This window comes from Gymnodraco acuticeps, unplaced genomic scaffold (assembly GCF_902827175.1).
Source record: "Gymnodraco acuticeps unplaced genomic scaffold, fGymAcu1.1, whole genome shotgun sequence".
NCBI classification, from domain to species: domain Eukaryota; kingdom Metazoa; phylum Chordata; class Actinopteri; order Perciformes; family Bathydraconidae; genus Gymnodraco; species Gymnodraco acuticeps.
In genome coordinates, this window is record NW_022990021.1 from 1,352,771 (window position 1) to 1,375,412 (window position 22,642).

Sequence of the window (22,642 nt, forward strand, 5' to 3'; positions counted from 1 at the left end):
TGAGATCTTAAATGTTTCTGCAGGAATTTAGCATAGGTCCCACTTCTTCATTGCATGAGCTGTGTGTGTGTGTGTGTGTGTGTGTGTGTGTTTCACTTCCCTTATTGGACAATTGTTTGCCAAATGCTCTTTTTCCCTACAGATGAAGCACTCATCTTTCTCCACTGGGAGTCTCTGTAAACCACGTTCTCTGCCTCCTCTGCCCCTGGCCTTTTCTGTTGTAGTTACAGAAATGTACATCACCCTGCAATCATGTCTATTACCTCTTTAATTAATGAGTTATTTTACTTCTCGATTTGTACTCGTTCATTTATTCTTAAGATTATATTCATTGTCTTGAATCCATGTTTCTATATGTTGGCTGTATTGACCTATTCATTTTCGATTGCACTGTAAAAATGTCTGTCCTTTCTTTTCTCACAGTCCAATGAGAAGTCTCCTAAATCCCTCCTGAGATAAAACAAACCTAGAAGTCTTTAGGTGGAGTTATGAGCTTTCTGACAGTAGTACAGTATTGTTCATAACTCGCTGCTGATTAAAATGAAGGGGAAAAATGAAGCACTCAGTGGGTTTTGTAAATTGACTGTAAAGGCATTCATGCTGGTCATGTTACATCCTTCCTGGCATAGCCAATAAGTATGACGGCTTTATGTCAAGCACATGCATGCTCATCACCTTACATTTTCTTGAGGGGTGTGCTCTAGGTCGTTACCAGCGTAAACTAGAGCTGTGTGGGTTGTCGGATTGCCCTATGGAAAAACGATCCTCGAAAGTGGCCTTCGGTCGATTTTGGCAGCATCTACGTCTATCTTCTGGAAACACCAGGTGAATACCCCACTTGTCACAATAATATTATCATGCCAACGCATATATGTGGCATTTTAGAGTTGACTATATTGATTAAGGCAATAGACTATGATATTCTGCTTGCACCTCGTGTGAAATGGCGGATACCGGAAGTACGGTGTCGCCCTCGGCCCAAAACCCGTATGTCTGTGTGAAAGAATCTAAAGGCACGGACACACCAGGCCGATTATCGGCATCGGTGAGCGTCAGGCCGATGATGAGGGTCGACACGCCCTACTCAGATTGGTGTGTGCCGCACCGTCGGGTCTTTTCAGCCGGGCCGACACCTTTTCGGCCGAAAACCCGCCGATTCAACATGTTGAATCGGCAGTCGGCCAAAGGTAGTCGCAAAAGAAATCACTCTGATTGGCTGTTCAGCTGCATGAGAAGCGAAACGGAAGTGAGGGACCCAAACAAACTACTAAGAAGGCAAATCTGAGATTTCATTTAACTCCAGCTCTCGACACAGGTTCGGGAAAGCCCCATGAGCTTCTCGTTGTAGAGTGAAAATGGAACGCACACGCTATTTGTTGTTTGTTTATATCACGCAGTCTGTTCTTCATCTCTCGGTTATCACGCAGTCTGTTCTTCTTCTCTCGGTTATCACGCAGTCTGTCTTCCGGTTGTTGCCTCTTTTGAATGACGAATACACACTACCGCCGCCTGCTGGTAAGGAGAGTTATTGCCACTCACGCATGCGCAGTTCGTACGTGCTTCTTAATGATCCGGTGCTCCTTTTTTGGCGGGGGGTGCACCAGCGCACCAGTTATGTGCAGCCATGTGAGAATGGGTCTGCGGAGAGCATTTCTCCGCGATCCCAACTTAGCAGCCCGAAAAACGTTTACCCATTTAAACAGTCGTCGTAGATACCTTGTTTGTTTTAAACATCATAAATACACAAACAACAATGAATACTTACAGGTTGTGTACCCGAATCTCCCGCTGGTCCAAACAAAGTAGGAACAGCATCGTTCTTCAGTGCCCTACGCTGTACATATCCGGCATGAATCGCTGAAAGGTTTGTGAAGCTTTGTTTCGTGAAATGCTGGCAAAGGGTGTGGCCTCTGGGTATTTACACGTCACAGTACCCAGGAAGTAAACAATGGAAAATGAGAAATCTCCAACGAGGCGTTTTGGGGCAGCATAGACTGTGTTAGAGTTTTACTCGCTACAGGGTGTACTTTGAGGGTTTTTGACTCTGCAGACCGTTTACATGCATAAAAACCTTCATAACACACAAGGGAACGGGTAATAACCGGAAAAGCATGACATGGGACCTTTAAGTGCTGCTGACTTATAGTAATGAAATTAAGGGGAACATGAAACACTCCAAAAGTTCAGTGTTTTTGGTAAACTGACTGAAATGTATTTGTTCTGCCATGCTAAAACCTTCCTGACATAATAATAATTAACTTTATGTCAAGGTCATGCATGCTCATCAGTATTTGTTGCATGTTGAGAATGACTCAACTGATAACTGATAGTTACCACACGCTAATGAGTAATGTATTATGTTGGTTTAGCGTTCCACATAAGATGCAGTTCTGATTAAAAAAGGAATGGCATTGCACTTCCTCTCCAGCTTGGGTGAATAAAAAGCAGGTGGATTCCCCTCTCAGTTCACTCCTTTTCCTCTTCTTGCAGTCTGACTGGTGTAATTATTTCTTTATTTACATCCTGATAGATGGGTTCATACATTTTTGTTTAAAAGATAGTTTGGTGCATGAAGGAATTAATGCAGTTTACTAGTTAGCATATTACGTTTTCTGGGTACAAACTAATGTAATGTAAAAAATAATTACTATTCAGCGTATAAATCACTGGTGGTGGTAAAACTAAAATGGCAAACCCACTGACAAAATAGGTTTTCCAAGCATTTTTTATGTTCTAAATGTTTATAACAGGGACTTTCTTTTTGTTGCAGAATCATGAGCAAGAACTTCTTGTCCAGACATGATGAGCTCCGCAAGGGAGACTCTCTGGTGTCCAACAACGGAGAGTTTAAGGCTATCTTACAGGTGAGTGACTCAGAATATTTGTGCACTTGATACTCTTATCAGGATGCATGATACAAATGCAATGATCTGAACAAATGTTAAGGCAAAAATATGAGAACAACTGTTTGAAAGTGCACAGTTAACAGCCAGACGTCTGTTTCTGCCTGCAGGAGGATAGTAACTTTGTGGTCTATGGCTGGCAGCCTGTCTGGGCTTCAGACACTAATGGGTCAGACGCTTTCCGCCTGGTCATGCAGGATGACTGTAACCTGGTCATGTACAGCAAGAGTGACAAAGCCTTGTGGAGTTCAGACTCTTACGGACCTAACACCGACAGGTCTCGCCTTCAGCTGACCGATGATGGCAAACTGGTGGTGAGCAAGGGTTCAAATGAAGTCTGGAACTCTTCTCATTCCAGAGGCAAGAAGTGATTCATTGTGTTTGAAAATCATGTTTTGAAGTCCATTTGATTCACCATTTCACATGCCTGTTATGTAATTGGGATCAAATAAAAACACTTTCATAAACCATACATTTGTTTTCTCTTCTGTTTGTATTAACCTATGTTCAAGAGGGCTACATTACGTTATACTGTACTCAGTGATCAACACTTTGTCCTTTGTTATCTAAACTGATTATAGAAGCTTTGCCTATTTGAGATGATGAGTAGACTCACTCTGAAAAGGTGAAAATGCATGATATACAAAGTACTTAACGTCTAATATATTGCTTTCCTGCAATGTTAACTATGTTGAAACACTTATTTTAACTGATATTATACATATGTATTATACTCCTATAAGATGTAGATAGTATAAGAAATGTGCAGAATATGACAGTTTAATGGTGGAGGTATACACATATATTGATAGATGTCTTATAATGCACTGTTGAGGAACCTGCGACCCAAGTTTTTCATTTATTGCATAACTACACTGTAGTTGTGTATAATATGATATGTCAATAAACCTTAGAAAATCTTGAAATCGTGAAAGGGATGTGCAAAATAGTCATTATATACAGTCTTTAATTAACTATTAGCAGAGAATAACGAGTAATGAATATACTTTATAGAGATCTGCAGATAAATGTTTAGTCTTCTCAAGCACGAACTATCAAATATCTCTCCTGATTGTTGGCACTTGACAATCACCTTTCCCTGAATTTTACTCGTTTTTTTAGGGTATTTTCAGGTATTTTAGCGGTTAAGTACATTGTCAGAATAAGTGAGAAATGGATTTAACTTCTGTTAGACAGCTATATGCCATAAATATTTGCATACATTCACAGTAAATATGTATTCAGTATGATAGCTGTCTAACAGAAGTTAAATTCATTTCTCACTTATTCTGACAATGTACTTAACCCCAAATAAAAGAACCCAATAAAAAGAGTTGTTAAATAATAGTGAAGTCACGTTGTAATAACAATAACTCATCTCTCTCGAGTTTTCTTTTTGAGCTTTGCCAAAAGCCACTGTGTCAAGTGTCCTACTTGGGTTGCCGTACGGCAGTGACGTGCGGTGAGGTTCATGGCTGGTGAGGACACTTTCAGAGTCAGATTTACAAATATTATATTCTGACCTTGATTGATTGATTGATTGAAAAGTTTATTAACAGCTTGTATATTGGGTACAGCTCAAAACATACAATTGTTAAGGGGATGCAGACCAGAGAAAGACTTTCATCTTGTTTACATCAGGGTCCCCCATTTCCAATTTATCATGTCATTTAAGACATATAAGACATATTTGACATACAGATGGCTTATTTACAATTTACATACAGGTGGTTTTTTTTACATACAGATTGCTTGTTTACAATTTTCATTTTAGATTTCGTTCTAATACATCCTAACCGGACATTTAAGACATACCAAGTCTACAGATATACAGTTAGTAACAGAGTCTAAAATGCGAGTATATACATAGATGGGGGGGGGGGGAAGCTGTCCATTGAACGACAGGTTGAGATTTGTACCATTACCGGGGCCAGTTTTGCAATGCTCTCCCCCGAAGGTGCTCTTTAAGAGAGGTTTTGAAGGTAAGTATAGTTTTACTTTCCTTTACAGTTGTGGGAAGAGCGTTCCACCTTGATGTGGCATAATTGCGAAACGTGTATTCCCCCTTTTTTGTGCCAAATCTGGGTTTCACATGATTTGTGGAGCTCCCTCTGGTGTTATGATCATGGTATTCCTTGACCTTTGGGAAGAATTTTGACATGTACATGGGTACCATAGAGGTGTAGTGGATCTTGTAGACCAGGCCCATTGCAAGTAGCTGTACTCTGTCGTCTACTCTAAGCCATCCTAGGTTGTCAAAGTGGGCAGAGGTGAGGTGGGTTCTAGATGAAAGGTCAAGCAGTAGTCTGACCAGTTTATTTTGCGATGTTTGAAGTTTTATTTTTAGCGCCTTGGAGGTGCCATGACGTGCAAGCATAGTCATAGTACCCTTGAATGAGTGCTCCTGCCAGAGTTTTCAGGGTGTTTTTGTTTACCAGAGAAGATCCGGTATAGGAATCTAGTTCTTTGATTGACTTTTTTTATTACATTGGATGCCATTTTGTCACAGGAGAGGTTTGCCTCAAGAATAGATCCTAGGTATGTAATTTCCTTCTTACTTGTGACAATAATGTCGCCCACTGCAACTGAGAAGTCGTCGGATTTGCTGAGATTATGTTTCGAACCGAAGAGAATGGACTCTGTTTTACCCAGGTGTAATGATAATTTATTATCGGCGAGCCAGGTGCAGATTCTGCCGAGCTCGGAGCTGAGGGTTTTTTCAACCTGCAACCTGTTCCTGTCAGAGACCAGCAGGGCTGAGTCGTCCGCGAACAGGAACAAGTTGCAGTCACATGCTGATGACATGTCATTTACATAAATTAGGAACAGTAACGGACCTAATATGCTTCCTTGTGGAACACCACAGCTCACTGGGAGGGGGGGGGACAGAGTACCGTTTACCTCCACCATCTGTTCTCTCCCCTCCAGGTAGGATTGCATCCAGCTCACCGATAGTTTATCAAAACCAATTGCTTTTAGCTTGTCAATCAGAATGGGGTGATTGACAGTGTCGAAAGCCTTTTGTAGGTCCAGCATCACCATGCCGCAGTACTTGCCCTCGTCCACCTCTTGTTTGATGTGGTCGCTCAAATAAAGAAGGCATGTGTCAGTGGAGTGGGATGTTCTAAAGCCAGATTGAAATTCATAGATTAGTTTCTTTTCCGCGAGGTACTTTTCGACCTGTTCATATACTATTTTTTCCATGACTTTCGAGATGGAGGTAAGTATAGAAACAGGGCGGTAGTTGCCTGGGTCCAATTTGCTGCCATTTTTGTGCAGGGGGGTTACTCTTGCAATTTTGAAGTCTTTGGGTACTTTTCCCTGTTTTATGGAGAGGTTAATTATGTGAGCTATGACTGGTGAGATGGCGGTTGCTGTGTCTCTGAGGAATTTGGAGGGGATATTGTCGTGGCCAGTGGCCTTGTTAGGTTGGAGGGCGCTCAGTTTAATGAGTACCTCTGCTGTTGTTACCCTTGCTAGACTGAAATCATCTTTGCGTACCCCTAGGTTTTTGTAGTAGGTCATGATGTGATCTACTCCAAAAAGCCCTGAGTGGGAGGGTAATTTATTTACAAGAGTTGTGGCTATGTTTGTGAAAAAAATTTTCAAGTACTTGGCCACATCCAGTTTGTCTGTGATGAGCCTGTTATCTGTCTTTATGTTTAAGTTAGAAAATCTCGTTTTGAGTTTTTTACTGCAGCCAAGCTGGTTATTGAGTAATTTCCAAAGTTCACGGGGTTTATTTTTGTTTTCCTCAGTTTTGACATTGATGAAATTCTTTTTGGCAGTTTTGATCATGGAGCTTACGTCATTTCTTAGTCTGTTTCTTTCAATTTTGAGTTCAGTAACGTGGGCCTGGAGTTCACTGCTCGTGCTTTTGGAAAGCATTGACTGACTTTTATGAAACTCAGAGCATTTTTTGTCTCTGGTTTTCATGGCGGTCAGTATGCCGGAGTGCATCCACGGCTCAGCGCGATTTTTTACTCTGGTTGTTCTTAGGGGGGCCAAATCATTGAGTATTGCAGAGAATTAGTTTTTGAAACCAAGCCATGTTTCTTCAACTTGTGTACCACTGAGCTCATCTGACCAGTCCAGGCTCTCCAGTTCTAGGTTAAAGGCCTCGCTAGAGTAGTTTTTGAGGTCTCTAGATATGACTGTTTTGTGACAGCCGGCCCTTTGTTTTAGCTTTTTGCGGGTACAGAATATCATATAATGATCAGTTAAACCGCATGCTATAACCCCTTTACTGGAGATCCTGGACTTGTCAGAGGTCAAAATGAGATCAATGGTAGTTTGTGTTGTTTCACATACCCGGGTGGGTTGGGTGATTAGCTGGCTGAAGCCGTGCAGATCACAAATCCTACTGAAGGACTTGAAGACGGACGTGTCTTTACGTTGCATATCCGTGTTCCAGTCTCCAATAATAATTGTCTCTACATCCCCCACATCAGCCAAACACCCATCTAATGTATCATAAAAGTCACTCTGTTCCGGTGGTCTATAGATTGTCCCGACTATTACAGATTTAGCATTGTCAAAAAGAATTTCAACCCACACAGATTCAATATTTTCATGATGCAGGTCAGTACGGTTTTTGAAATTGGTGTCTTTATGTATGTACATGCAGACACCACCTCCATTCACGTTCCTGTCCCTTCTCACTACAAGATAATCTTCAATTTCAATCTCTGAATCTGTAATGGAATTGTCCAATTTGTCCAAAATCTCAGAAAAGCATAATATGCTTGCCTTACCGTTCATGAATAGCTGCCTGAGTTCAGCCAGTTTGTGTCTCAGGCTGTTAGTGTTCAGATGAAAAATATGTAGTCCATTTTTGTTGCTTAAATGCACAATGTCGTCAGCTTGCAGATATTTGTCTTTGTCCGTTACAGCAACCGGCTTGTCGTGGTGGGGTGGTGGTGGTGGTGGTGGGGGTGGGAGGGAGGCTCCGTTGTAGCTTTAGCCGTTGATATGCTAGCAGGGTGGCTAACAACATGGCTAACAACATGGCGGATATTTGTTCCCTCGGATCTCGGTTCTCTTCCTCTCGTCACTGCCTCATGCGTGTCTGTCTGCCGAGGCGTCCCCGGGGGAATCTCGAAGTCTCCGTTTATCCCTTGGTCTCCGCTGTCTCCACGGTCTCTGTTGTCGTCGCGTAGTTGTTGTTGCAGCGGAAGAGATGCTAGTTCTGATGCTAATTGAGATGCTAGCTGCTCGAGCCTGCAGGACTGGCTTCTTGTCTGCACCGGGCCCGGATTCAGATGGATGTCTCCCGCTAACAATAAGACCAAGACGATCATACTTCTTCGGTCTAGTTTGCCTGACGGGGGTAAGTACTTTCGCGTCGGGTTTGCAGTTAATAATGCATGAATGCTTGCACTTCCAAAAGCGAGGTGTTTCCTTTCCCAGCCGTTGAGAAGGTAAAAGTCATTGTGGTTCATTTTATCCCCGCTTTCATTACTCTCCTTCTCTAAGTGATGTTGCCTCATTGATGAGTTGAGGTAGGAGTCCATAATCCATATTGTCAGGAGGATGAAATATAATACCTTAATCGAAATATTCTGTTATTTTCAAAAGCTTTTTTGGTCTGATGTTTCGATTCATTTGAAACAGACCGTTCAACAAAAGGATACCCACAATCTAAATATTGGATTGTTCTTTCTTAGTAAGAACCCATTTTCATTACCAATGTGGTCTTACCTTGACTTGAAGATGAAGTCCATGCTATCCTTCTGGACAACAATCTCTATCACTTTTTTGTAAAAGTCCTCCTTATCTTCCTCTAGTTTCAAAAGTCTAGTTTGTTGTTCGCGTCTATACCGTCTCTGCGTAGAATAACAGTAGCAACAAGGACCTGTGGGCTCATGTGCGCCCCCTTCAGTGCGGCAGAGGTTATGGCTGCCTCCCCTGGTGCTTTTTTCATTGCCGTTGTACGGCGAGTCTAAATATCATATATACGTGAAATAAGTTATTTAGAGACGGCGAGGATAAATGTAATAAAGGGATCTACAAACATTACATTGGTGACCTACAGTGAGATGGTGCAGGCATGCCCTTACGGCCCGTACACACAGCAGCTTTTGGCGATTTGTCCACCGCTTCCAGCGCGTCTCCGCCCATTGACTTTGAATGGGGATGACGTCACTTTTCCTCGCTTGTCGCCGAACTGCATTGTGGGGGGCGAGGCGAAGATTTCCAGGATTTCAAAGTTGAGCAATGTTCAACTTTTGAAGCTGAGCTGGAAGCGTCAGCCAATCAAATCCCGTTTATGCAAATCTGACAGTTCAAGCGCTAGCCAATCAAACCGCGTGCAAGCTGGGAGAGCCAGACCGCAGTTCATTCTATATTCCTAACAAAAATGGAGGAGAAGTTTGTTATTGCGGTAGCAAATCACCCGGTTCTTTATGACCAGTCCCTATTTACTTACCGGGATACAAACCGGAGGAACCAGGCATGGAGGGAGGTGGCAGAGACAGTGGGTGAAACTGGTAGGTTTTCGCTTGTTTGGGGATTTTATATCCAGTTTACTTCGTTGCTAGTTTACTTCGTTGCTAGCAAGCATAGACAGTATCATTAGCCAGCATGGAATGTAGCATAAAATAGCACCATAGACATTAATCTCATAAATGTTCAAAATGTTAAAAGAAATAGTGGAGAAGAACCGGGGTTTTTTGCTTTGTATGTCGGGGGCGGGAGATTCATGTGATTGGTTGTTGGTCGCGAAATCCCCAAGCTTTCAGACACGCCCAGCTCCAAGATTTTCAAGATTTTTGAAAAGCTGCTGTGTGGACGTACCGCACACAGTACTACAGCTTCAAAAAAAGCTTGGAGCTGGGCGTGTCTGAAGCTTGGGGATGTTATTCAAGCAACACAACCAACAACCAATCACATGAATCTCCCGCCCCCGACATACAAAGCAAAAAACCCCGGGGATTTTATGGGAGCAATATATATATATATAAACTTCCCAAACAGGCGAAAACCTACCAGTTTCACCCACTGTCTCTGCCACCTCCCTCGATGCCTGGTTCCTCCGGTTTGTATCCCGGTAGGTGAAGAGGGTCTGGTCATACAAAACCGGGTGATTTGCTACGGCGATAATTAGTTTCTCCTCCATCTTTTTTTGAAATATAGAAATGAACGACGGGATATCTTTCCCAGCTTAGACGCGGTTTGATTGGCTACGGCTTGAGCTGTCAGATTTTCCGAAACGGGATTTGATTGGCTGGCGCTGGCTACTCCGGCGTCTCCGGCGTCAGAAGTTGAACATTGTTCAACTTCTGTCGCCTGCGCCGGAGACGGACCGCTCTGCTACCCACAATTCAGTTCGGCGAAAAAAAGCGGCAACGTGACGTCACCCCATTCAAAGTGAATGGGCAGATTGAAGCTGTCGACGCTGCAGACGCTGTAGTGTGGACGGGCCGTAACTGGCTTGAGCGCGCTCACAAAACAAGTGCCCGCGCTAAATTAGTGCCCGCGCTCCAGCAAGTTACTGTGGGTTTACGTGAGGCAGAGCTCCTCATCGCTCCCATGTAGTTGTAGCGGAGTTTGGCAAATTTGCTGATTTTGACTATAAAAAGCGATTGGAATCATACATAAATCACATTTACAACACAGATCAGTGGAGACATTTTATTTTTATTACTATTTAGTTTTTCTTTAGTTGTTTTTCCGTTACATTGGAGTATGGCCAGTCTATGAGTATGACAGGTGAGGCTCTGCCTGCACGTCGCTGCCGTACGGGGTTGTCCAATATGGCGGACCATCTCGCACATGCGCACTGCAGATCGGGTAGTCTATGGTGACAAGCACAACCAAGGCGGAATATTACTGCCAAAAGTCACGTGTCTTGTTGCAGTAATATTCCGCCGTGAGAATAAAAAGTTTTGTACTTGTAAAAAAAAGTTGTGTACTTGTAAAACCTATGCTGAATTTGTCTCTGAAACATGATTTATTAGAAAAATGTTATGTGTTTGTTTGATAGATACGTTTTTTCTTTGCAAAACTAAATGCATTAGTTTGTAGATGGTGTTTTGTATTTGAAAACCACATTGTGTTTGTTAGTGAATCATGAGGCATTTATAAAACCTGTTTAGTTTGTTTGTGGAGTTATGGCAGGAAATTAGCTCCATATAAAAGCCACTCTGATGTGATGATCGCTATAAATCAGATACCTTCCATGACCCTGGCAGATATGAGCTTAAACTATGAATTAAATGGTCAAAATAATCACATGCGCTTATTGTTAGCAAATCTAAAAATACAATCCATAAACACTTCGTACAAGCTCTTGAGAAAAAAGTAAACCAAACTCTTAAGAAGAAGTCTTTTAGCTGTAGTAAAGTCATTAAGATTTATGATTCTCTCGATAAGCAATTTGCAATATCTTGTTTATGGCCTTATTCAGTCACTGATTCTTTCTTCTTCTCAGATTATGCAACTTTTACTGACTCCCATGTTTTGTAACAGTGCTTAAAGTCTTTCAGAAATGTTCTTAGCTAACAGTCAATGTCAAAACAGTTCATATTTGAGGTTTTAATATCAACAGCTAGCGGGAAAGGGACAACTTAGGTTTGTTTTTGGCTGTAACACACAAGTAAAATATGAAATACAGGTGGTCTTCTAACATAAAATCATCTATGACAAAACTCAGATTGAATGTTTAGACACGGTTTGAGTTATCATTTGACTTTGTATAATGTATTTAATCTCTCAATGGTGTAATCAGACATATCAAATATGGTATAATTTGAGTAACATTTTACGTACCCATTCAAAACATTGCCAAGAAAAGAGGACACATGTTTTCGGTAGACTCTCAGTGGTTTATTTTTTAATTTCTATTCAAAGTGTAACCAATTCCAGTTATGGGACCATCAGGTGAATGAATAACTGTTAGCAACAGAGGCAGTTGATGGACTTTAACAGTGCATGAACATGGCACCATAAAGCATAAAGGGGACTGCAGTGGAAATGTGACAGGAAGCCAATCAAACAATAAAAGTGCCACTTTGTAATTTAAAGCTGACGTCATTTTCACATGAACAATAGACAATTTTTCATTTATTTAATCGTTTATTTGGCAGGGACAATGCACAGTAATGAACACTTAAAACATTCAAATGTGTCAAGCGTAACAGTGCCAGATTTAGCTTTGAGCTAATTTCCATCCGCAGTCCCTCACATAAAACGTTTAAGATAATTACATTTTACAAACATAGCAAAAACAAAATACATGATATGCAAAAAGTGCAGAAGAGCAGCATCCACGAGTATTTACCACATGGCAGTACAATATAGCAGCAACGACATAACGCAAGAGAAGATAAAAGTGCTAAAAAGTGTGTTAAAGTGCATTTAGCGGTGATTCTACGTCTGTTTGTTTCTCAACCATTCTTTTAGTTGACCTTTAAAGCTATTGAGAGTGGGACAATCCCGTATCTCAGTTGGGAGGCTATTCCAGAATGAGCTGCCTTTAACGGAGAGGATATTTTGTCCAAAAGTGGTCCGTCTGTGGTGGACCAGATCACTGTGTGTAAAGTGGAGGGGTCTTTAAACGGCCCAGCAATAAGATAACAATTAAATAAAGCAGTAATTTACATGGAAATAGAATGCTATGAATGCATTTTTGCATATAAACTATGAAATCAGAATATGTGCAGAAAGGAGAATGACATTGTGTGCATTAATGTGATGAATACTGTATAGTCTATGATGTGGCATAGGTCAAATGTCAGCTGGAAGGGCTATGATGAACATTTATGAGATTAATGTCTATGGTGCTATTTTATGCTACATTCCATGCTGGCTAAAGATACTGTCTATGCTTGCTAGCAATGTTTAAACGAAGTAAACTGGATATAAAATCCCCAAACAGGCGAAAACCTACCAGTTTCACCCACTGTCTCTTCCACCTCCCTCCATGCCTGGTTGTATCCCGGTAAGTTATTAGCGACTGGTCATAAAGAACCGGATGATTTGGTACCGCAATAACTAATTTCTCCTCCATTTTCAGGAATATAGAAAATGAACTGCGGTCTGGCTCTCCCAGCTTGCACGCGGTTTGATTGGCTAGCGGTTGTACTGTCAGATTTGCATAAACGGGATTTGATTGGCTGACGCTTCCACCTCAGCTTCAAAAGTTGAACATTGCTCAACTTTTGAATCCTGGAAATCCTGGAAATCTTCACTTTGCTTCCCCACAATGCAGTTCGGCGAAAAGCGAGGCAAAGTGACGTCACCCCATTCAAAGTCAATGGGCAGAAGTGTTGGAAGATTTTTTTAACGCTGCTGTGTGGACGGGCCGTAAGAGTCCGGGCTGGCAGTATGAGGAGTAACCGATAGTCTTTAAAAATGTAAATATAACAAAATTAGCAAAGATGTTGAAGGCCCATTACAGAGGCTCTGCTAACTCAACATAAACTGAATACAACTGAACAGATTAACCTCACAAAAGAAGACTAAATCTGACCAATTAACTGGAACACAAAGGGGAACATAAAGGCTTCTTTAAAACAAAGCAAGAATACTCGTTTTAATATACTATAGAGAAGTGTAGCAGATACGACCGTTATCGTCCTCGTGTGGCTGCAGCCTTAGACGGTCGTCTTTTGTTCACAGTTACCCACTGCACAGAGCCTATTCAGATCACTGTTAATAAGGACCATACAGAAAGTATGCAGTTTCACATTTTTGAATCTGCTCAGCACCCGATTATTTTGGGTTTTCCGTGGCTAAAAATCCACAACCCAAACATTGACTGGTGCTCAGGGGAAATTAAGGAGTGGGGAGAGGATTGTATTAACAGGTGTAAACATTCACGGCCTGTTAATGCACCAACAGACCCTAGTATGATCATTATAGATCACCCTGACTATCCTGACCTACAGAAAGTACCTCCATGTTACCACAATTTAAAAGGAAGCCTTTAAAGCCATGTCGCTACCTCCTCACCGATCTTTTGAATGTCCTATTGATCTCCTACCGGGAGCTCCCATTCCCAAGGGAAGACTGTATTATATCTCAAGACCAGAGAGAGCAGCAATGGACGACTACATCTCCTCTTCACTCAAATTAGAGATTATCCGCCCTTCATCTTCACCAGCCGGGGCGGGGTTTTTCTTCGTAGGAAAGAAAGACGGGTCTCTGAGACCTTGCATAGACTAGAGTCCTCTTAATGACATTACGGTAAAGAACCGCTATCCTCTGCCACTCATGTCCTCTGCTTTCGAACCACTTCAGACTGCCAAGATATTCACCAAGTTGGACTTAAGAAATACATATCACTTGGTTAGAATAAGGAAGGGGGATGAGTGCAAGACAGGATTCAACACTCAAAGTGGCCACTATGAGTACCTAGTAATGCCTTTTGGGCTGTGCAATGCACCGGCTGTGTTTCAGGGTTTTGTGAATGATGTATTGCGGGACCTTTTGAATGTTTTTGTGTTTGTGTATTTTGACGATATATTGATTTTCTCACCAGACTCTGAATCTCATGTTAACCATGTCCGTCAGGTTCTGCAGAAACTGCTTGAGAATCAATTATATGTCAAGGCAGAGAAATGTGAGTTCCACACAGAAACGGTGTCTTTTTTAGGATACATAATCTCACCAAACCAGATACAGATGGATCCTACAAAAGTCAGTGCAGTTTCCAAGTGGCCAACACCAGTCTCCAGGAAGAAAGTCCAGCAGTTTCTAGGATTTGCAAACTTCTATAGAAAGTTTATGAGAAATGTCAGTTCTGTTGCTGCCCCTCTGCATGTTCTTACTTCTCCTAAGGTTCCCTTCAAGTGGACTCCCCAAGCGGACGTCGCTTTCCAGCGCCTCAGGGAAAGGTTCACCACAGCTCCCATTCTCACGATCCCGGATCCCCAGCTTGTGGTTGAGGTTGATGCTTCCAATGAGGGGATTGGAGGAGTATTGTCTCAGAGATCCGTGGAGGACAACAAGATGCACCTGTCGCGTAAGTTGACAATGGCAGAAGAGAACTATGATGTGGGAAATAAGGAACTGTTGCCTGTAAAAGCTGCCCTCGAGGAATGGAGACACTGGTTGGAGGGGGCAGAGCAGCCGTTCTTAGTCTGGATAGATAGACCATAAAAACCTGGAGTACAAGGTTCAACTCCCGCAAGGCCAGGTGGACACTATTTTTCAGTAGGTTCAACTTCACACTCTTTTTTCGTCCCGGATCCCAGAATCGAAAGCCTGATGCTTTGTCTCGCCTTTACGACCCAGAACCACTTGCCGTAGAGCCCAAGACCATCCTTCCACTAAACTGTGTGGTCGGAGCATTTTTCTGGCAAGTAGAGTCAAGCAGCGTTTCTGGTGGCCAGCCATGAAGAAGGATGTGGCAGAGTACGTAGCAGGTTGCCCGGTCTGTGCTTGCAATAAAACCTTGTCTCAGGTCAAGATGGGCTTTCTCCAGCCGCTGCCGGTTTCCCAACGTCCCTGGTCACACATATCTATGGACTTTGTGACAGGACTCCCGTCATCCAGAGGCAAAACTATGGTCCTGACAGTGGTGGATCGATTCACCAAGATGGCTCATTTCATTCCCCTAACCAAGCTTCCCTCTGCCAAAGGAACCGCAGAGGTTATGATGACCCAGATATTTAGGATCCATGGATTCCCTAATGACATTGTTTCCGACAGGGGTCCACAATTAATTTCCGCATTCTGGCAGGAGTTTTGCAGACTCATAGGCGCCACCGTCAGCATGTCATCAGGTTTATCACCCTCAATCAAATGGACAGTCGGAGCGTCTGAACCAGGAACTGGAGACTAGACTGGAGTCTCCCAGAACCAGACCACCTGGAGCGACCACCTCACATGGGTCGAGTTTGCCCACAATACTCTTCCCACGGCGGCCACAGGTCTCTCTCCTTTCCATTGTGCCCATGGCTACCAGCCTCCGCTGTTCTCAATCAACGAAGGAGAAGTAACGGTACCGTCGGTCCATGCCTTGATTAGACGCTGTCGCCAAATTTGGGCTGGTGCTCGCCAGTCCCTACTCAGAAGTTCGGCTCGGATGAAGGCTGTAGCAGACGTCCATCGCAGGGCCACTCCCCTCTACAGACCAGGTCAAAAGGTTTGGCTTTCCACCAAGGACCTACAGCTTCATGTCACTGCCAAGAAATTGGCTCCGAGGTTTGTGGGTCCATTTCAGGTGTCTAAAGTAATCAATCCTGTGTCTGTGCGCTTACGACTTCCCAGGTCTATGAGAGTACATCCCACATTCCATGTCAGGTAGATCAAACCAGTGTATGAGAGCACACTTGTATTCTTTAGGCTGAGTTCTGACCTTTCTGAAAGAAGTACAGTTTTCCGCTTTAAGTGCTGCTGACAATGAAACACTTAGAATATTCAGTGTTTTTTGTAAACTGACTGAAAGGTATTTTTTCTGTCACGCTACAACCTTCCTGCCCAAAAAAAGGTGAATTCAAAAGGCACTTGCAGTCATGAAAAGGTTTGTATATTTGAACATTCTTTGTATATTGTAATATTGTACTCGCCGAACACGACAAGGGATGTAAATGTCCTACACCCACATTACCAGCAAAGGGAGCGGGAGTGAGAGCACTGTGACTGCCTTCACCTAGCTGAAATACAAATGAAATAAAGAAGTTCAACAGGACAGCTTAGCCGGGCGGTTGCTGCTAACAATCAGGCAACACGCGGGGGCGAAAACACTGCCTTCACTGGTTGGGATAATAACAAAGTTAAACGTAAACATAGGCTAAAACCAAAAACTGGCCTCTAAAGAAAAAACAGCACGGATAATCCCGGTTTAATCCAGCGTCAACCAAGTGGCTGTCAGAAACAGTACAAAATAGCGCAGCAAGGGCAACTCCTGGGATATGGAGCGGAAACGCTGCCGTCACCAAGAAAAAAGTTTAATCAAAATAGCAAACAAGACAGCACGGGTAATCCCGGTTTATTCCGGCGTCAGCCAAGTGGCTGCGCGCCAGGACACAGTTATGGCCCGTCCACACAGCGGCGTGCGTTGAAGCTTGCCGGTGGGCGTGTCTGAAACTCGACCAACAACCAATCACATGAATCTCCTGCCCCTGACACACAAGCAGCGGTTTGATTGGCTAGCTTGTACTGGCATATGATTCGATTGGCTGACGCTTCTGCCGAGGCTTCAAAAGTTGAACATTGCTCAACTTTTGCAGCGAGCCACGCCAGCAAAGCTCCGTGTCGCTTCCCACAATGCAGTTCGGCGAAAAGTGACGTCACCCCATTCAAAGTGAATGGTGAAGCTTTCAACGCACGCCGCTGTGTGGACGGGCCGCGTCTATCGTTTTTCCAACCCAGTTTAGATTTAACCACGCCCACTTCCGCATTACGCAAGAACGTAGCTCTACGCGATAGCGTCATAGACTTCATCTTCGGCAGTTATAGCGGTTGCGGTAAAGCAGGATATTGAATAGTTGTTTTTTGTCTTTCCAAAGGATTTGTTGACAGAAAGTAAACGATCCTGTAATCAAAGCCATATCGAAGAGTCCTGAGATTGTATTACTGGTGTTTTATCATCTATAAATAGCCTGTGTGTATTCTCAAATGTCGTTTTCAGGACAAACAAAAGACGTTTTAAATATCTTATCAGCTGGTGTAAGTGCAGAATATTGAATATAACCTTGACTATTACTGTGTACTTCATTTATCTGACAGCATTATTTAATGATACTATTTTATATATATATATATATATACATTTATTCATTTATAAACATATATATATATAAACACACACTTATATGTACTCACACATGTATTTATTCATTTATACACACATGTATTCATTCATTTATACACACACAGCATTATGTAATGATACTGTTTTATATATATATATATATATATATATATATATATATATATATATATATACTAGGGCTGTCAAGTTAACCAGTTAATAACGCGTTAACGCAAAAAAAAATTAACGCCACTAATTATTTTAACGCGATTAACGCATGTGTATTTTTTTTCCTTGGCCGCCCCGTAGTTTCAGAGCGCATCGAGTTTAAAATACGATCTACAAGCTGATGCTGACAGCCCCGCTCCTGCTGCCCGCTTGTGGCAGACCACACTTCCACGCTCACCGGCAGGCACCGACTGGCTATTGGGAGGACTGGGAGGGTTATGGCGTTATATTTGTGCCTCTATCTTGAGCACGCAATGAAACATGTTGAGCATAGAAAATGCTATTGAGCGCGCACTTGAACAGTTTTGAGCACAGAGAAATATATTTTCTCTCATAAAACTCCTGCTCCGTGCGCAAGCAGACCGCTGCACGCGCTCTCTCTCCCCCGCTCGCTCGACCTCTCCAGCCTGTGTGCGCTCAGCTTTGCCTGCGCGCGCTCAGCTTTGCCTGCGCGCGCTCAGCTTTGCCTGCGCGCGCTCAGCTTTGCCTGCGCTCGCTCAAGTTGTCACAGCGTTACAAATGTGCCACAAAACCAACCAATCGGAGAACTCGAGAAGGTCAATTCTGATTGGCTGGTCGTCTCCAATCATATCTTCTATCTGAGATGAGAGAGGGATTTTCGGTTGCTATCAGGCTGTTGACGTTCTTATTACACATCTATTGTTGACATTTACAGGACATGACAGACTCGAATGAAGAGAATAGCATGCCACAGTGTCAGGTGAGTTATACATTTCTAGTTTTCTGATATCACGTTATTGTTTGCAATGCCTGAGTTTGCTAGCCGGCAACAGAGCTATAGGGGTAGTTTAAGCAAACCGCTAACAAACCGTAGCCTACATGTACACAGGGCCGTATCCAGTATTTGCTAAATACCGAGGTCCAAACATGCTAGGGGGGTTCGGGGGTATCCTCCCCCGTGATTTTTGGGATTTTCATGATCTAGTTAGGTGCTTTTTAAGTTCCGGGGGGGGTCACAAATTGGATAATATATTGATTTCAAACCATGTCAGTGGGCTGCAGCATCAATTATTTTTGAAAGTGTAATGCACAACAATCAGTTGATTGTTACTATTAATGATCTGGACATGCAGAAGAGGCTAAAATGTTCACTAAACCTTGTCAACATTCATTTCCCATGTCTCTCTCCTTTCCATAACCTGCAGCCTCTCTTCCATCTTCTTGAGTCTCTCTGTCTTCTTCTTGTTCATTACTCTCTCTGTCCTCTACTCTTTCTCTTTGTTCAATCTCTCCCTCGTTGTTCAGTTTTTGCTCCTCCTCACTTGTCGTTCCTGCCAGTGAATTAAAAGCAATTCAGCAATTTAGTTCATTTCACTTGTTTGCATTATTTTTTAAATACAAATCTGTTTTGTTTGATTCACAAAAGAGAACAAATATGTAAGCAAATTGTGTTTTATACAATTGTATGTTATTATGACATCATAACTGCAATAGATGTATGTTGTTAAAAGTATGCCTATTGTCTATATTGTAAATGAAGACTATTGTTATAGATGTATAGATAGATAGATGGAGTTATTAAGCCTACATTGTTGTGTGTGACTGTACCTGCAGTTCCTCCCTGACTTCCATCACTTTCTCTCTCTCTCTTTCTCTCTGCCTGTCATGTCTCTTCCTTACCAAAGCTGAGCTTCGACTGACTGTAGTGTTTTCATTATATCTGAGTCAGTGTAAAAAGAAAACAATACAATGTTATATCTTCAATGTTTTAATCAAATTGAAATGAAATAAAAGCATTACAATGTTTGTTAAAAGGTAATCCTTCTGACATTGGATGAATGTAATTAACTTTAGCTCTCATAGTTTATTCACACAATTTAAACCAAAGTATAGCCTATAGGCAAGAAAATATCTCCATGGAGAAAGGCCATGACCGTGAAAACAGAAAAAAGAGAATGTCGAAAAGCTGAACGCAGGTGGCGAAAAACAAATCTCCAGGTTCACTTTGAAATCTATAAAGAGAGACTTGGCCTTTATAATTTGGAATTGAAAAACGCACGACAATCGTTCTTCTCTGACATCATTACCAAAAACAAAAACAACGCACGTGCCTTGTTTGCTACCGTCGACAGACTAACTAACCCCCCAGTGTCAGTAGCCTCTGAATTTCTATCCACCAGGGCGTGCAATGATTTTGCCTCCTTTTTCACTGACAAAATTCAGAAAATCAGACAAGCAGTCAGTGCCTCTGCATCAGGAACAGCAAATGTGTTGTCCCTATCTCCACTTAACATCAATTCAGACATCATGACACAATTCCATCAGATTAATGATAAAAACCTAGAGGACATTATTCAACTTCTGAAATCCTCCTCCTGCTGCCTTGATATTATTCCAACAGGATTTCTCAAAGATGTTTTGCCTTGCATGGCCTCAGATCTACTTCATATAGTAAACAAATCTCTTCACTCAGGTATTTTTCCACAGGCCCTGAAAACTGCAGTCATTAAACCGCTCTTAAAAAAGAATAATCTAGATGCTTCAGTAATGAACAATTACAGGCCCATATCAAACCTCCCATTTCTAGGTAAAATCATTGAAAAAGTTGTTTTTCAACAGTTGAGTAATTTCTTGCACTTAAATAACTGTTTTGATGTGTTCCAGTCAGGCTTTCGTCCAAACCACAGCACTGAGACTGCTCTTGTAAAGGTCTTTAATGACATCCACTTAAACACAGACGGTGGCAGAACTTCAGTGTTAGTATTATTAGATCTCAGTGCTGCGTTTGACACTGTTGACCACAGCATATTACTAGACCGACTGGAAAACTGGGTGGGACTTTCGGAAACAGTTCTGAATTGGTTTGAATCCTACTTAAAGGACAGAAACAACTTTGTTTCTATAGGTAAATACACATCTGAGTTGACAAATATGACATGTGGGGTTCCTCAAGGCTCCATCTTGGGGCCTCTTCTCTTTAACATCTACATGCTACCACTGGCTCAGATAATGAAGAACAACAAAATAAGTTACCATAGCTATGCAGATGACACACAAATTTACGTAACAATTTCACCAGGAGACTATGCTCCAATTCAAACACTGAGTAAGTGCATTGAACAAATCAATGACTGGATGTGTCAGAACTTTCTCCAATTAAACAAAGATAAAACTGAGGTAATGGTTTTTGGAGCCAAGGCCGAACGTATAAAAGTTAGCGCTGAGCTTCAGTGTGCAATGTTCAAAACAACAGATAAAGCCAGAAATCTAGGTGTAGTCATGGACTCTGACCTGAGTTTCAACAGTCACATTAAAACTGTTACTAAATCAGCCTACTATCACCTAAAGAATATATCTAGGATTAAAAGACTAATGTCACAGCAGGATTTGGAAAAACTTGTCCATGCTTTTATCTTCAGTAGACTCGACTACTGCAATGGTGTCTTCACAGGTCTCACTAAAAAATCTATTAGGAAGCTGCAGCTAATTCAGAACACTGCTGCTCGAGTCCTCACTAACACTAAGAAAGTGGATCACATCACTCCAGTTCTGAAGTCTTTACACTGGCTTCCTGTGTGTCAAAGAATAGATTTCAAAATACTGCTGCTGGTTTATAAAGCACTGAATGGTTTAGGCCCAAAATACATTTCTGACCTCCTGCTAAATTATGAACCATCCAGATCTCTCAGGTCTTCAGGGACTGGTCAGCTTTCTGTCCCCAGAGTCAGAACTAAACATGGTAAAGCAGCGTTCAGTTATTATGCTCCAAATATCTGGAACAAACTCCCAGAAACCTGCAGGTCCGCTGCAACTCTTACTACTTTTAAATCCAGGCTGAAGACATTTCTTTTTGTCGCTGCTTTTAATTGAACTATTCATATCTTAGACTGCACTGTAACTTTTATCCATGTACTTTCTTCTTTTAATGTTTAATTGCACTGTAACTTTTATCCATGTATTTTTTCTTTTAATGTTTATTTTATTAGCTTTTCTTTTTAATGACTGATTTTAAATGCCATTTTCTTAATCTCTTTCATTTTTTGTAAAGCACTTTGAATTGCCTTGTGTTGAAAAGTGCTATATAAATAAACTTGCCTTGCCTTGCCTTGCCTATAGCTGCAACATAAGTTAGTGTGCATGTTGTCGGACGTCCACTGACTAACGTACAGCGTTCACACAGGATCTGCTGGTCATATGATGTCCTGATGAACAGGTAACACAAGCAGCCCGCTGGACTCAGATCTCTAGATACCACATCACTCCTCCGCTGCTACGATACAAGTCCGGGCTGCGGTAGTTTGTTGATACGATACATGTCGTCTTCTTCTGTTTGCTTTAATCGAGGCTACGTACTTATGCAGCGCCCACATTGTCAGTAAATGGAAGTACTACAAAGAACCCCGTTTAGTGCCGTTATTTCACACGTTTTTTTATACGCAGCTCGGAAATAATTACCGAGGTCCGGACCTCGGTGACCTCAATGGTGGATACGGCCCTGCATGTACATGAACCCTTCTGAGGTATTGATTACTTGCTGTAAGCATTAGAGGTGGCAGAATGACAAAACATGTTTCTCTCTCTATCACAATGTTGGGTTGACCAGAACCTGGACCAACTTCTGTTTCCTGTTCTACAATGGGCATATGCTTGCGTTCAACCGGACAGTGCACTGTGTGCATCCGGTTTCACTATGAGTGGTCGCATTTTCGAGAGCTCCCGCTTTGGCGGTTATTCCTCACGATTTTTTACATATTTCATCCTCCTGACAATATGGATTATGGACTCCTACCTCAACTCATCAATGAGGCAACATCACTTAGAGAAGGAGAGTAATGAAAGCGGGGATAAA

At 42.2% G+C, this 22,642-nt stretch overlaps 1 protein-coding gene across 2 annotated transcripts; it reads left to right on the plus strand.

The window, feature by feature from the left end:
- Positions 1–2,403: 2,403 nt before the first annotated feature.
- LOC117544774 (mannose-specific lectin-like) lies at positions 2,404–3,375 on the plus strand. 2 transcript variants are annotated; one of them, XM_034214167.1, is made up of 3 exons: positions 2,404–2,448; positions 2,771–2,864; positions 3,014–3,375. In XM_034214167.1, exons 2-3 carry the CDS (start codon positions 2,775–2,777, stop codon positions 3,272–3,274), a joined length of 351 nt encoding a protein of 116 aa, XP_034070058.1. In that variant the 5' UTR covers positions 2,404–2,448; positions 2,771–2,774; the 3' UTR covers positions 3,275–3,375. The 2 variants fall into 2 exon arrangements, with proteins under 2 accessions (XP_034070058.1, XP_034070057.1); XM_034214166.1 differs by having other exon boundaries at positions 2,416–2,500.
- Positions 3,376–22,642: the final 19,267 nt, after the last annotated feature.